The 14,626-nt window shown below is 33.8% G+C and overlaps 1 protein-coding gene across 2 annotated transcripts; it reads right to left on the reverse strand.

Annotated features, from left to right (window-relative positions):
• Nucleotides 1–645: 645 nt before the first annotated feature.
• adal (adenosine deaminase-like) lies at nt 646–11,597 on the reverse strand. 2 transcript variants are annotated; one of them, XM_052596891.1, is made up of 10 exons: nt 11,429–11,597; nt 4,537–4,667; nt 3,285–3,345; nt 3,120–3,207; nt 2,956–3,037; nt 2,751–2,877; nt 2,590–2,670; nt 2,179–2,317; nt 1,338–1,438; nt 646–1,122 (listed from the first exon to the last, which is right to left on the reverse strand). In XM_052596891.1, the coding sequence occupies exons 1-10, from the start codon at nt 11,471–11,473 to the stop codon at nt 931–933; spliced, it is 1,047 nt and encodes a 348-aa protein (XP_052452851.1). In that variant the 5' UTR covers nt 11,474–11,597; the 3' UTR covers nt 646–930. The 2 variants fall into 2 exon arrangements, with proteins under 2 accessions (XP_052452851.1, XP_052452852.1); XM_052596892.1 differs by lacking the exon at nt 1,338–1,438 and adding an exon at nt 1,246–1,309 and having other exon boundaries at nt 977–1,122.
• Nucleotides 11,598–14,626: the final 3,029 nt, after the last annotated feature.

Raw genomic sequence — 14,626 nt, forward strand, 5'->3', positions numbered from 1 at the left:
AATACTGTAGTCTTGAGCGGTTAACTGCATGCTAAACTCTACAGACACGTTTAGCTCAGGCACCAGAGTGAACAGGAGATAATAGAGACAGATATATAGTCTGAGAACAAAAGCCATTACAGATCTAATCAAGCGCTCAACATGACAGAGATCTGAGCTGTGCAGCGTTATTCAGGAGAGAAATGTCATGTAAGACTTTCTTGCTTTGCAGTTCAAAGATGAACTGCTGCTCTCTAGTGGTAAAACCTTTCCATTGGTTTAAGTACAACACCGCTTGTTTACCAAGTATGAATTATTTACTAATGAGCAATGATGGTGTAAAAGCACACATATTGTATTTTTCACACAAACTGAATATTAAATAGATCACTGGAATTATATTAATATTCAAGGACCCTCAATAACAGTTTATATACTGGTTCAGAAATTAAAATACAGGAAACTTACATAATTAGCTGGAACAATGTGCCTTTAATGCAGTAAACTTTCTGTATTTAGTTTCAGGATTTGACAGAATATCCAGAATCCAGATCGCTTGCTGCGTTCGTCAAATATTTTTATTTTTTTAACCAATATTGAGTATTTCTTAATGTGTACAACTGTTTATGCTGAAAATGTCAAATGAAATAAATCACTTTCACACTATTTGCGTAATTAATAAACTTAGATTTAATACTGTTGTATTAATAAACAATACCAATATTCAAGAAATCTTCAATTATCTATTATAAATATTAAAATCGATGTCATTTTAACAGTCCAAGGTGTTTCACACAACATGTGTGTGTATTATTTCAGATATTCATGAAGTGCTTTGAAATGGATGAAACCGTTATAATTAGCTGCAACAATGTGTTTTTGTGTTTGACAAACCACTGTTTGACAAACTCTGAGGTAGGACTGTTGGTGAAATTTGACAGCTGTCATTCCTCACTGGAGGATCTGCTGTTTGAGCTCCGCCCACTTCTTCTCCAGCCTCTGTTTGATTGGCTCGGGAGCAAAGGTGTATCCAATGGCCTGCCGGGAGAGCGTCCACACGGCCTCCTGGCTCAAGCCAAAGGTGGAGGCAGCCAGCTGGTACTCCTGAGACAGATCCGTGCAAAACACACCCTTATCATCCGTCTGATGGAACAAGAGGAACAGGCATCTTGTTATTTAACTGAACACTTTAAAAAAAAGTTTACATTAAACCAACAATGCCTACATTTCTAAGGCCTTTAAATTACTAACATGATCAAAACTTACTAAGACATGTTGTTGGGAGATATGGAATGAGTGAAATTTGTCAGGCTTTAGAGGGATAAAGTGTCTGCAAAAGAGAAGGAAAAAGAACTCACACAGAGAACACATGGATGTCCTCTCTTATACCAGTACTGGAAGTGATGCTTGTCATATGAAGGCACCGTTTGACCTTTGACATTAGAGGTCAGACACATCTCTGCGATTCAAAATGGTTACATTTAAATAAACACAGTTTTAAAAAATATATTATTTGAAGTTCTAGTATGTAATTTTGGAATTATGACAGGACAATCGATAAGTAAAATAGTTAATTAGTTAAATGCTATTAGTTAATAAAATACAAATAAAATAATAGAATAGTATGTATAATAATAGTTATTATATAATATTATTATATAATATATCAACAAGAATAGTTCAAGTATGTAATTTTGAATAACAAGGGAAAACTAGTAAAAAAATAATCAAATGAAATAAAAGTAATAAAATAAAAAAAAGAAAGTAATTATATTTTTTACAAATAATTTAAGTTCAGCTATCCAAATACAATTGGAAACAATTATATAATGAAACGTTCCAAAAAAAGCAAAATAAAAAATAAAATAGTAAAATATTAAAACATAATAATTATGTAATTATGTATAATAAGTATGTAATTTTGGAATTATGATAGAACACTAATTAAAAACAAAATAGTTAATAAAATGAAAAAAAAAGTTAAAAAAATACTTATTCAAAATTGTATGTAATTATGTATTCAAGTATGTAATTTTGAAATTTGGTGGATGACTAGTTAAAAACATAAATCAGTTAAACTAAAAATGAAATAGTAAAATTTGCAATAAAATAAAATAAAAAAAGGAAAAAGGAAACCTGAAAAAAAAAAACTTTAATATTCAAGTATATAATTTTGGAAGTACAATGGAAAACTCTTACCTATAGGAATTTTAAGTTTGCAAACTTTATCCACAAGACTGTCAGAGCCGCCGAACTCAGGGTGCAGGAAGGTTCCATGGCCGATTCTATCAGGAGGCAAGTCCAACAGCAGCTCAGACTCATCCCTCTGAGAAGGAACCTGAAATACACATGAACTCCTACGTAAACCATGTCAAATTATACTAACAAACCGATTAATCATGATTAATCACATCCAAAATAAAAGTTTGTGTTTACATAATATACGTGTGTGTATTGTGTATTATGTATATATGTATATATATACACACATATACACACACAGACGTATATATTTTATTTTGGATCTAATTAATCGCGATTAATCGAATTGACAGCATTAGGTTTACCAAAACATAATTCCAATCTAAAGAAGTTTCCATGTTCTCTGACCTCTGAGAGATGTAGTGCCAGCTTCAGACCGCAGTTCTTGGCTTTTTCAAGTGCAGAGAGCAAATCTTTTCCATGACCAACCTGCAAAATCAAAGATATGGAGAGAGCAGATAGAAGCAACAAGTCGAGTATCAAGTTAATTGCAGTTAACCTGAACTCACTGTTGGGTCTCCGCTGAGGTCAAGTCCAACTACCACTCCATCGCTGGAAAGCAGGAAGTCCTCTGCCAGCTTCACAGTCTCCATGGCAACCACGGGGCCGTGTCTGCGGTCCACGGCTACGAGAAACCTGTTCAAACATTCAAAAATACAGCAGGTGACCAGAAAAGAAGCAGGTTGTCACCCAGAATAAATACCTTGATATTACCTGACATCAATGTCAACTTCCTCTTGTTTACACTGCCGGATGGCTTCCAGCACAGTTTCGATGTATCTTTGTTTAGTGAGACCTTTTTGTGACAAAAATAAATGTCAACAAGAAGCAGAAATGAGCTGCTAATAAATGTTTGACATTTAAAATGCTTCTAGTACCTGTTTCAGTCACTTCCCGTGGCGTGCTACGCAACTCCAAATATTTTACACCATCTGCCGCAAACTCCTGAATGACTGCTTTGGCAACCTGTTTGATAATCATAATTCTGTTTTAAAAAAGATATTTAAAGGTGCGAGAGAATAAAACACTGAGTAAAACATTACCATTAATATGTCCTCTTCTGAATCAACCAGCTGATGAATCAATTTGAACACTTGAAAACACCTGTCGGAGAAATACATTTACTTCAGGAATAGTTTATTTGTATTGTTATTTCATAGTCTGACTAGGTGTAGTACACTATTATTAATATACTTAGTGTGCACTACAAATTTAGTACATTGGTCTAGTTGGAAAAAACAATATTTTGGATTTAAATGTGTACTTCTGTAGTAAATAGTGGGCAAAAAAAAGTATGTGAGATTAGTAGCATGTCCGAATTCATAGTATTTGTAGTAAAATAGTACCCGGATGACTTAATACTTCTTATTCTGAGCAACACAACACAATGGAAACAAGTCACAACTTACCGAAATTAGCACAGCTCAGCAAAATTAATCCTATACGAATTCTGAATGTCACGTCACTTTTACATGAGGCCAGGGGGGGGGGGGTTGTGAATGGTACTATTGAAGTGACGCAATCCCCACTTTTTAGTTAATGGTCTCTGCTTTTCTGAAAAGCATTTTAATAATAATTATATAAAGAATTCTTTAAATGTTGGATCCAATCCTACAAGTAAATAACAAAAAGGCTTAAACCTCACCATGTACCGTGGCACATCATCTGGACATTACTTTTAATATGTTATTATTTCAAAAAACATAAAGGCAATAACATAAGGCAATAACATACACAGTTATTCACCGATATAACCATTTATAATGAATAACACATTAGTTGAAGATACTTATAATTGGACATGACAGTGGAAAAAAAAACTTTACATTTAGAAACATATTTTACAGAAAAACTAAATTACATAACTAATCTGTAATCGGTAATTATTTTAATAACATTTTGCAGATTTTTTTTTTTAGAATAACTCAAATCATGTCACTGCCCAAATGTTTTTACAGACAAATGTCAAAAGCACGGATGTAGTACGGCCGGATGACATTCATACTAAGTACGTACTTGTTCAAATGAAGTACATATTCGATGAATAGGCGATTTCAACCGCAGCCGATTTCTATGATTTTTCTCTGACTTGTTTGAAAGGTTATTATCAGTTTATTCGTCCTAACCGTCCATGCTGTGGAGTGTGTTTATGTGGTGTGGTGTGGTGTGTGTGTGTGTGTCACACACTCGTCCAGTGATCGTCTCTGTCCACACTCCTAACCGTCCATGCTGTGGAGTGTGTTTATGTGGTGTGGTGTGTGTGTGTGTGTGTGTGTGTGTGTGTGTGTCACACACTCGTCCAGTGATCGTCTCTGTCCGCGGTGGATGGCGGTCATGCTGTGCTCGATGTTCAGATGAGGCTTGCGCTTTATAAGCGTCTCCATCGTTTCAAAACTGACAGAACCATTAAGATGTGCGTGTAACTCCTGAAAGAAAGTAAAAAAAACAATTAAGTGTAATTACTTGAATTAATTTATTTACATGCATTGGATTGAGCTCATTAAAGGATAATGTCCGTTTTATTAATGGTCCGTGTACGTTTTGATAGTTTGTTTTCCAATTTGAAATGAAATAAGCAGAAACGAGAAAACGGCCCATTTATTCGTTTTTCGTTTTTTTGAAAAAAACGAAAAACAAGATTTCGGCTTGAGTTTTTGTTTTTTAGTTCAGAGGCATAAAACGAATAAATGACTTCAAAATCCGTTTTCCACATGTGGGCGGTCCTAAGACGCCCCCTTCCGCCGATTGGTCAAGCAAATCTGAGCATGTGACGTCATCAGTTATCGCTCAGGTCTGTTCAACAAAATAATAGTCCTCTAACGTTACTATGGCTACCGATTCTTAAACTGTGCAGGGCAGGTCCTGTTGGGCTTTCTTCTGTGCAACTTTACGATTTTCACAGAAATCTTTACATCAGAAATATTAAATATTAGTCTGCCACCAGCCCGTTTTAATTAGCGGTGCGGAGTTAAATCTGTGTGGTGAAGCTGCGCTAGACAGCGCCGAGCGGGAGAGGATCAATGACCAGTGTTCGGTCAGCAGTCAGAACTTGGGTACCGATGATGGGGAAATACATTTTTACTGAAAATGACCACGCGAGTATGATTGACAGGACGATAGCGGAGACAATTAAAAGCGCAATATAACGTCTGTTAACAAAAGAAAAAAAAAAAAAAAAAAATATATATATATATATATATATATATATATATATATATATATATATATATATATATATATATATATATAATATATTATATAAAATATAATTAATATATTATATAAAATATAAAAAATATATTATATAAAATATAAAAAATATATTAATATAAGCGAATTTGTCTTTGTTTTTAATAAAATAATTGTGAACCACAAACCGAGCCTTCGTTTTAAAGGGCGATATCCAAATATATTTTATTTATTTGTTATAATATGGGTATTTTATGTCACCCGTCTTATTAGTTTGATTATAGTAGGCTATACGCAATTTTTTTTTTTAAATTATTGTACTATTTTACTGTTGTTTTTTTTAATTAACAATATATCATAACAACTTAAAAAGATAAAAATCTACAGAAGAGATTAACAAATAACATTGGTGTTGTCATAAGTTAACTAATCAATGGGAAATTTTCCTCACCGGCACAACCCTATTCTTAATGTTGGCTACATGTTACAGATTTAATGTTGAGCACATAATGTTAAAGGCTTCTTAAATACCATCACATTCAGTTGAAGAGTCAAGAAGGATGTGTTAATTTATTCAATCTTTCATTAGTTGGTGACCCGGTGTGATTATAATAGCATAAATAAAAAAAACACGTAATAGGCTATGTATGCCAATAGACAAAACACATCTGCTTTTCCTCTAGATCACTTTACAGTGTGATGGAAATAAACTTTTCTTAAAGCGTGATGAGGTTTGGTAAATTTAAATCAACAACGTAAGAGGCTTCAGGCTGTCTGATGAACTCTGTATGGACAAACACCCAGCTTTGCAGTATAGGTGGCACAGAAACAGCATCTGACCTGGCATTTAGATGTACTTTACACACTGTCTATTGCAGCTCAAAGGAGGCACTGTGAATTTACATTACAATTTCATTCTAAGAGGCTATTAAATGTGAAGTGACAACATGAAACACTACTTTTAATATATATATACATATATATATATATATATATATATATATATATATATATATATATATATATATATATATAAAACACCAGCAGTTGGTGGCAAGTAACCCTGATAATGTTTAAATACCAATTTACTCATTTAGGCTCACAATAAGCAGATTACATAATTATACCATGAAAAAAAAAAAATATATATATATATATGTGTGTGTGTGTGTGTGTGTGTGTGTGTAAAAGCAAGAAGTCCAGTCCTGGCTGTATAATCAAACAATAAAACGAGAAACAATGAATGCCATCAAGAACATTTTTTATTCCACAGGAACTTGATCCAGTTCACTTGTTAAAGGATACTCCACTTTAAAATAAATTCTGTCATCATATACTCACTCTCATGTTTTTTTCAATCCTTTATGAATTTCTTTCTTAAGCATGAATTCGAACAAGATCAATTAGTATTTTCAAAGCATTTTGGAACTCTTCTTGTTGGAAATTGACAACACGTTCATTTACATTTACATTTATTCATTTAGCTGACGCTTTTATTCAAAGCGACTTACAATTGCTATATATATCAGAGGTCGCATGCCTCTGGAGCAACTAGGGGTTAAGTGTCTTGCTCAGGGACACATTGGTGTCTCACAGTGGATTCAAACCCGGGTCTCTCACACCAAAGGCATGTGTCTTATCTACTGCGCCAACACCACCACCTCATCGTTCAAAAAGAGATGCAATGTCAGGACACTGCATAGAGAACTGCCTCTCCACAGCAACCTGGTCCTCTGTTGACTGACATGGATTCTGCCCAAAAGTTGCAACTGGTGTCAATGAAGATCTTGCTTCACGGTCATACCAGCCTGCAGCCTCCACTGCATTTGGCAAAAGATCCACAGACACTCTCTTTTGGCATCCTCCATGAGCCAAAACATTAGGAACCCCCTTTTCTAATAATAATAATAATAATAATAATAATAATTAGACAAAAGAACATGTATCTTATCAACATAATTTCAGTAATTTGATAAGGAAAGGGACTTTTAACAGATGATAGAAGGTAATTTACAAAATCTGAGGCATTCTTGACTCTGACACAGTCATGGCCTGTGGCATTTACATTGGCAGTCGATTGATTCAATTACATATGCCTGTACTCTGTAAGATTTACTGCGATAATTAACAGGGCCTATCATGAAATAATATTTGCCAAAAGTGTTCAATTTTCCTGAATGCGCTGTAGAATAATTTACATCCAAAGATTTTCAACATTACAATTTTTAGAGGAAACGTTCTTGAACTAAAAATAGCAAAAGGGAGACAGACACATTAACTGTCATAAATGGTTAATGAAAAGGGTCAACTCCAGATACTGTACATCTAATTGGGTGTCAACTCTGTCAATTTTTTCTGTCATAAAATTTTGTGGTTACCATTGTGCTGAAGAGTATTGCTGTCAATTGCGATTTTCACTTTGATTGAACTCATGAGCAGGTGCACACGTGTCGAATGTGTCCATCCTGAGCAAGCATTAATGGAAATTGTATGTTAAGTCAATGTAACTCAATTAGGTTATAACGGCTTTCCCGTTTTATGTTTCAACGAACTGATTGAAGTAGGTCACAACGACGACATTAGAATTTCTACGTAGAATCAGGTAGAAATACCTCCTTAAAGCAACCAGATTTAAGATCCACTGCTCTAGAGGTCCAAGATTGTATGTAATAAACTAACTTCCTTAACTGTATGTAGCTGTTGTGCTAGTCTAATTGTTTTCCTTTTTTTCCTTTTAAATAAAAAGAATCACACAATTGAAAGAATATGGCCTGAAGTAAATAACAGAGTGAATTATCCAGTGAAAGAGGCACTGATGCAATTAGTGAACCAGGAGGAACTGGACATGAAAGATGACCTGAAACGTTATTGCGTGTCTGCACTATCTTGTCAGGTTACTACAGTTGGTCTTGACCGTGTGGTGCAGTCCTGGAATGCTCACCGGATTCCAGGTAAAACAAAGTTTAAGTGTGAATTATGTAATAGGCATGTGCAAGTATCAACATTTCATATCACAGTAATTACTTAAGGTTCAAGTTTTTTAATAGTATTGCAATAAAGAACAGGTTTTAAAAAAATTTGCTTTGTTAATGACAAGTTTCAATTTTTGTGATGTATATTAAAATATCATGCAATATGGCAAAAAAAAAAAGTATAAGTTTCAGATTTAAGAAACAAAATTAACCTAAATAAGCTAAATACTAATTTAAATAACCCTAATGCAAACATTAAATGAAAACAACACTTTTAAAAAATATAAAATTGTGGTTGCTTGCCCATTTATGATCAATCAGATCAGCCACAAGCTAATACATTTCAGCAAATAATTTATTATCAAAGCAAGGGAATATTCTAAAATGCTTACAGTTTTTTTTTTTCAACTGCTTACACACAAATTATTACTTGTCACACAATTTCTAAAACCAATTTCTAAAGACACTCAGACAACAGAACCACACACTAAATCTGCAAAACCATACACAAATGTTTGGCCTTTTACTCAGTTTTCAATTTCGTTAAACACTTTTTGCAAAACACAACACACAATTTTCTATACAACACACCAGAATCTGACAGGAAGTTTCTTGATTTCCTTTTATAAACACAACCAATCAAAATGCCACACTAATTCATCAGTGCCTCACACTAACTCCTCACATGTGCAAACACTTGTTGCTTTACTTAACAGCAACCAATCATAACTTTAGTAGTGGTCTATAAGCCAAAGGTCAAGTAATAGCTTTTGGATAATGGATGCAAACACTGCAGACAGAGTAAGAGGAGTTGGAGGGAGAGCCAGAGGACGAGTTCGACTAAGAGGAGGAAGGGGAGGAAGAGGATGAGTCAGAAATGGAAACAAGGCTACAGTAGTCGATCATGTGATAAACCATGGTTTAACAATGAGAGAGGCTGGACTGAGAGTAGAAAGAAATTCATAAAGGATTGAAAAAACATGAGAGCGAGTATATGATGACAGAATTTATTTTAAAGTGGAGTATCCTTTAACAAGTGAACTGGATCAAGTTCCTGTGGAATAAAAAATGTTCTTGATGGCATTCATTGTTTCTCGTTTTATTGTTTGATTATACAGCCAGGACTGGACTTCCTGCTTTTACACACACACACACACACACACACATATATATATATATATATATATATATATATTTTCATGGTATAATTATGTAATCCGCTTATTGTGAGCCTAAATGAGTAAATTGGTATTTAATCATTATCAGGGTGACTTGCCACCAACTGCTGGTGTTTTTATATATATATATATATATATATATATATATATATATATATATATATATATATATATATATATATATATATATATATATATATTAAAAGTAGTGTTTCATGTTGTCACTTCACATTTAATAGCCTCTTAGAATGAAATTGTAATGTAAATTCACAGTGCCTCCTTTGAGCTGCAATAGACAGTGTGTAAAGTACATCTAAATGCCAGGTCAGATGCTGTTTCTGTGCCACCTATACTGCAAAGCTGGGTGTTTGTCCATACAGAGTTCATCAGACAGCCTGAAGCCTCTTACGTTGTTGATTTAAATTTACCAAACCTCATCACGCTTTAAGAAAAGTTTATTTCCATCACACTGTAAAGTGATCTAGAGGAAAAGCAGATGTGTTTTGTCTATTGGCATACATAGCCTATTACGTGTTTTTTTTATTTATGCTATTATAATCACACCGGGTCACCAACTAATGAAAGATTGAATAAATTAACACATCCTTCTTGACTCTTCAACTGAATGTGATGGTATTTAAGAAGCCTTTAACATTATGTGCTCAACATTAAATCTGTAACATGTAGCCAACATTAAGAATAGGGTTGTGCCGGTGAGGAAAATTTCCCATTGATTAGTTAACTTATGACAACACCAATGTTATTTGTTAATCTCTTCTGTAGATTTTTATCTTTTTAAGTTGTTATGATATATTGTTAATTAAAAACAACAACAGTAAAATAGTACAATAATTTAAAAAAAAAATCGCGTATAGCCTACTATAATCAAACTAATAAGACGGGTGACATAAAATACCCATATTATAACAAATAAATAAAATATATTTGGAAATCGCCCTTTAAAACGAAGGCTCGGTTTGTGGTTCACAATTATTTTATTAAAAACAAAGACAAATTCGCTTATATTAATATATTTTTTATATTTTATATAATATATTAATTATATTTTATATAATATATTATATTATATATATATATATATATATATATATATATATATATATATATATATATATATATATATATATATATATATATTTTTTTTTTTTTTTTTTTTTTTTTTTTTTTTGTTAACAGACGTTATATTGCGCTTTTAATTGTCTCCGCTATCGTCCTGTCAATCATACTCGCGTGGTCATTTTCAGTAAAAATGTATTTCCCCATCATCGGTACCCAAGTTCTGACTGCTGACCGAACACTGGTCATTGATCCTCTCCCGCTCGGCGCTGTCTAGCGCAGCTTCACCACACAGATTTAACTCCGCACCGCTAATTAAAACGGGCTGGTGGCAGACTAATATTTAATATTTCTGATGTAAAGATTTCTGTGAAAATCGTAAAGTTGCACAGAAGAAAGCCCAACAGGACCTGCCCTGCACAGTTTAAGAATCGGTAGCCATAGTAACGTTAGAGGACTATTATTTTGTTGAACAGACCTGAGCGATAACTGATGACGTCACATGCTCAGATTTGCTTGACCAATCGGCGGAAGGGGGCGTCTTAGGACCGCCCACATGTGGAAAACGGATTTTGAAGTCATTTATTCGTTTTATGCCTCTGAACTAAAAAACAAAAACTCAAGCCGAAATCTTGTTTTTCGTTTTTTTCAAAAAAACGAAAAACGAATAAATGGGCCGTTTTCTCGTTTCTGCTTATTTCATTTCAAATTGGAAAACAAACTATCAAAACGTACACGGACCATTAATGGACCTATAAATGTTTTTCGTACCACTTTGGGCAGCTGACGATAGAAGAGATCCGCTTCGGTATCCATGTCAGTTTTCGGTAACTTTATGAAATGTGTATTTTGAATGGACTCCTGCGTGTGAGATCGAGACTGAGTGAACTAATTTTGACACATACAGACGGAATGTTTTTCCTGAGGCACCAGCCTTTGCGTTACAGAAATGAGTCTCAGACAACATCGACCTCTAACAATGGTTCCCACATCCATATTCAAATTAAACTATCGGCAAACTTTCATTTTAATTTAAGTAATTCTAGTTTTAGTGATTCTGTTGTGTTTTGGTCATGTATATACATAGGTATTAATCATTTCATTTCAGTTTTAGTGCATCATTTTTTATTTTTTATTCCTGAAGGGGCTCTTGACTGTGGCTCGCTCAGCTGGCATTCTATGGGTAAAGAAAAGTCGGTTAAACTTAAATAAACATTTTTAAATAAACATTTTTGTTAATATATTTGTGAATAAAAAATATTTTTTATATATGTAAATGTTTTGCTAATCATGGTTTTAAATAGCATAAATATTACAAATAAATAAACATGATAAATATTCTTTTTTTTTAAGAAATAATTTTGCAGACATGATCCAATATAAAATTTTCTTTAGTGTACATTTGAACCTTTGTGTGTGTGTGTGTGTGTGTGTGTAGGACAATGTAATAAGATGCCAAAATGAGCATAAAGAAAGAAAAACAGTTGCATATGCATTTCTCCAGAGAAGTCGCTGTCCTCAAAGCCAAACCAGAGATACATGGATCTGGAGAACAAGGTGATATGTAGTACTGGTTAAACCACAGATAAACATAGACCTTCTCTACATCTGCTTGTATTACATTTGAACAAGTGACTGTGCATTGTGTGTGTTAAATTCAAATAGGAGGGATAGGGATGTTATAATGTGATATAAAATGTTTGAAAATAATTATGATGACATTCATCCGGGTCCTCATTTAAAATTCATGTGTGTCTGGATGTTTATGAAGGGAACATGCACTTTATTTATTATTTGAGTTTGTTTGTTCATGAAGTGGAATTTGTTGTTGAAAAAAAAGAACAAACTATGACTGGAAATTAATTACATTTATAAAAATATAAAAGTGAGGAGTCTTACTTCTCCTCCGCCAGTTGTTGTTGATACTGCTTGAACTCGTCTCGTGTCATTGCCTTCCCTGCAGCTTCTGACTTTTCTCCTTCTGCCTTTTCTTCTGCAATCTATGCTACTTTTTTTATAGTGCATTATACCTAGTGTTCAAATTCACAATATTTTACGTTATATATTTTTCACCATGTACACAAGGTTCAGCGGGCAGTGAACTGCTGTTATAAGGCTCAATTTCAGAGCACTGTCATGAAGAGACAGTCGTGCCAACAAACACAGGCATGTATGTAAACAGTAAACAGAAATGTGAATATAAAATATTATACATATAAAGTATATTTAGATTGTAACTATTAGAAGGCATCTGTGGACAGAAAATCCTTCCACTGGTTTAGTGTATTTTCTGAGACTGTGGGCTTGTTTTTGAGTCAGTGTGAGTAATGATGAGCAGCTGTCCTGACTGTCACTTGTCTGCTCAAGTAAAACACCACCGTCTGTGTCATTCCGTGCAGTCTTACAGCTGTAGGAAAATTCATTAGAAATTAATAATATATTCAGATATATGCTAACTGACACTAGCAAATATTAGTATCAGTCAGCTAACATACTAGCTAAACTGTAGCTATACTGGGTTAATACAACAAAACTCTATTTTCTTTGCCTGTATACTTTAAAATAAATGAAATATATATTAAATATAATTATTTAAAGATGTTGGAGGTGAATAGATGACACATAACAATAATACATTTACGTTTTTGTGTTTTGGTTTCATTTTATATAATAATATATGTATATAAAATATGTGACATCGTATGAATCAAATTAATCATATACCAATATAAAGAATATATACATAATAAATATACACAGTACACACATTGTGTAAACAAAAACCTTTTTTGGAAGTGATTAATCATTGTTATGATTAATGATAGATAGATAGATAGATAGATAGATAGATAGATAGATAGATAGATAGATAGATAATGAAAACTAATATTTTAAAAGCTAAAGGAACTTGCTTGGGACAAACTGATACAGAACTTGTTAAATATTCATTTTTTCATTGTCATCTATATATTGTTTAGATGAACTGACAAATCGCTTTTCTTCAAACATGAACAAATCGTGTCTAAATAGTTCCTCTGTGGTTGATATGATGACCTTTCCCAGAGAGACCAGTGAGTCAACGCTTTGTATCATTTGGAGGAATTTTAACATTTCCATTTGCTGTGAACATTCATCTTGCTGAATCTAACTGCTTTCAGATGGAAATCTCTGCTAACATCAGTTTTTATTCAGAGACGCCACACTGAATCCATTATCATATATGTTTTAAACATGACCAGCTGCAATCTGATTTGTCCTCATTTGTCCAGTGAAGAACAAGAGACTATAATGAATTGAATTTAGCATCTAAACAAACAGCAGAGACACTTTCCCAAACTTGCCACAGTTCTTATATGAGGGTCAGCGATCCCTCAGATAAATGCCAGGGCATTGAGAAAGTTTGTCCTGGCAGAAAGACACTTCCCCTTTCAACAGGACTCTGGATCACTGAACTCAAGTACCCTTCATGAGGTGAAATGAAAACAGCAGAGAGGAGAGGAGACCGTCAGAAAGGAAAGCATCCCGAGGACTCCACTTAGTGTTGATTGGGAGTCAGTTGATTGTCAGTGCTTTTGTTCACCAAATGTAGATTCACCTTCGCTGAAAACCACAAATGCAGTATTTCAGTGGTTTCTTTCTAGCTGCATGCTCTTCTTGATATCATGTTGCTGACGAGAAACACACACTGAGCAGAAGTACAGCATCCTATAGATAGACCAGAGAATGATCCCATCACATCCTGTGATGCCACTCTCAAAACATGAGACATATGCCGAGCACATCTACTATTACCATTGCACATTCACGTGTCAAAACCTTCTGGTGAAAATGTGTGACGTGTCATTACTGTTTGGGTCACTGCTAAACGGGCAGAAGCGTTTCCTCTCTGGGTGCATTCAGAGCTTCCCTGACTGACCTTTAAAATGAAAAACAGTACAGTTACATTTAAACGCACAAACACACATTCAA

This window comes from Carassius gibelio, chromosome B25, assembly GCF_023724105.1.
Source record: "Carassius gibelio isolate Cgi1373 ecotype wild population from Czech Republic chromosome B25, carGib1.2-hapl.c, whole genome shotgun sequence".
NCBI classification, from domain to species: Eukaryota; Metazoa; Chordata; class Actinopteri; order Cypriniformes; family Cyprinidae; genus Carassius; species Carassius gibelio.

What these genes read in the sequence shown, in the direction of transcription:
- adal (XM_052596891.1), bottom strand. Translation starts at nt 11,473, where the DNA reads ATGGATACCGAAGCGGATCTCTTCTATCGTCAGCTGCCCAAAGTG. An exon ending in ATCGTCAGCTGCCCAAAGTG is followed by an intron (nt 4,668 to 11,428) that starts GTACGAAAAACA and finishes ACTTTCTTTCAG; the next exon opens with GAGTTACACGCACATCTTAA. An exon ending in ACCTCAGCGGAGACCCAACA is followed by an intron (nt 2,671 to 2,750) that starts GTGAGTTCAGGT and finishes TTGATTTTGCAG; the next exon opens with GTTGGTCATGGAAAAGATTT.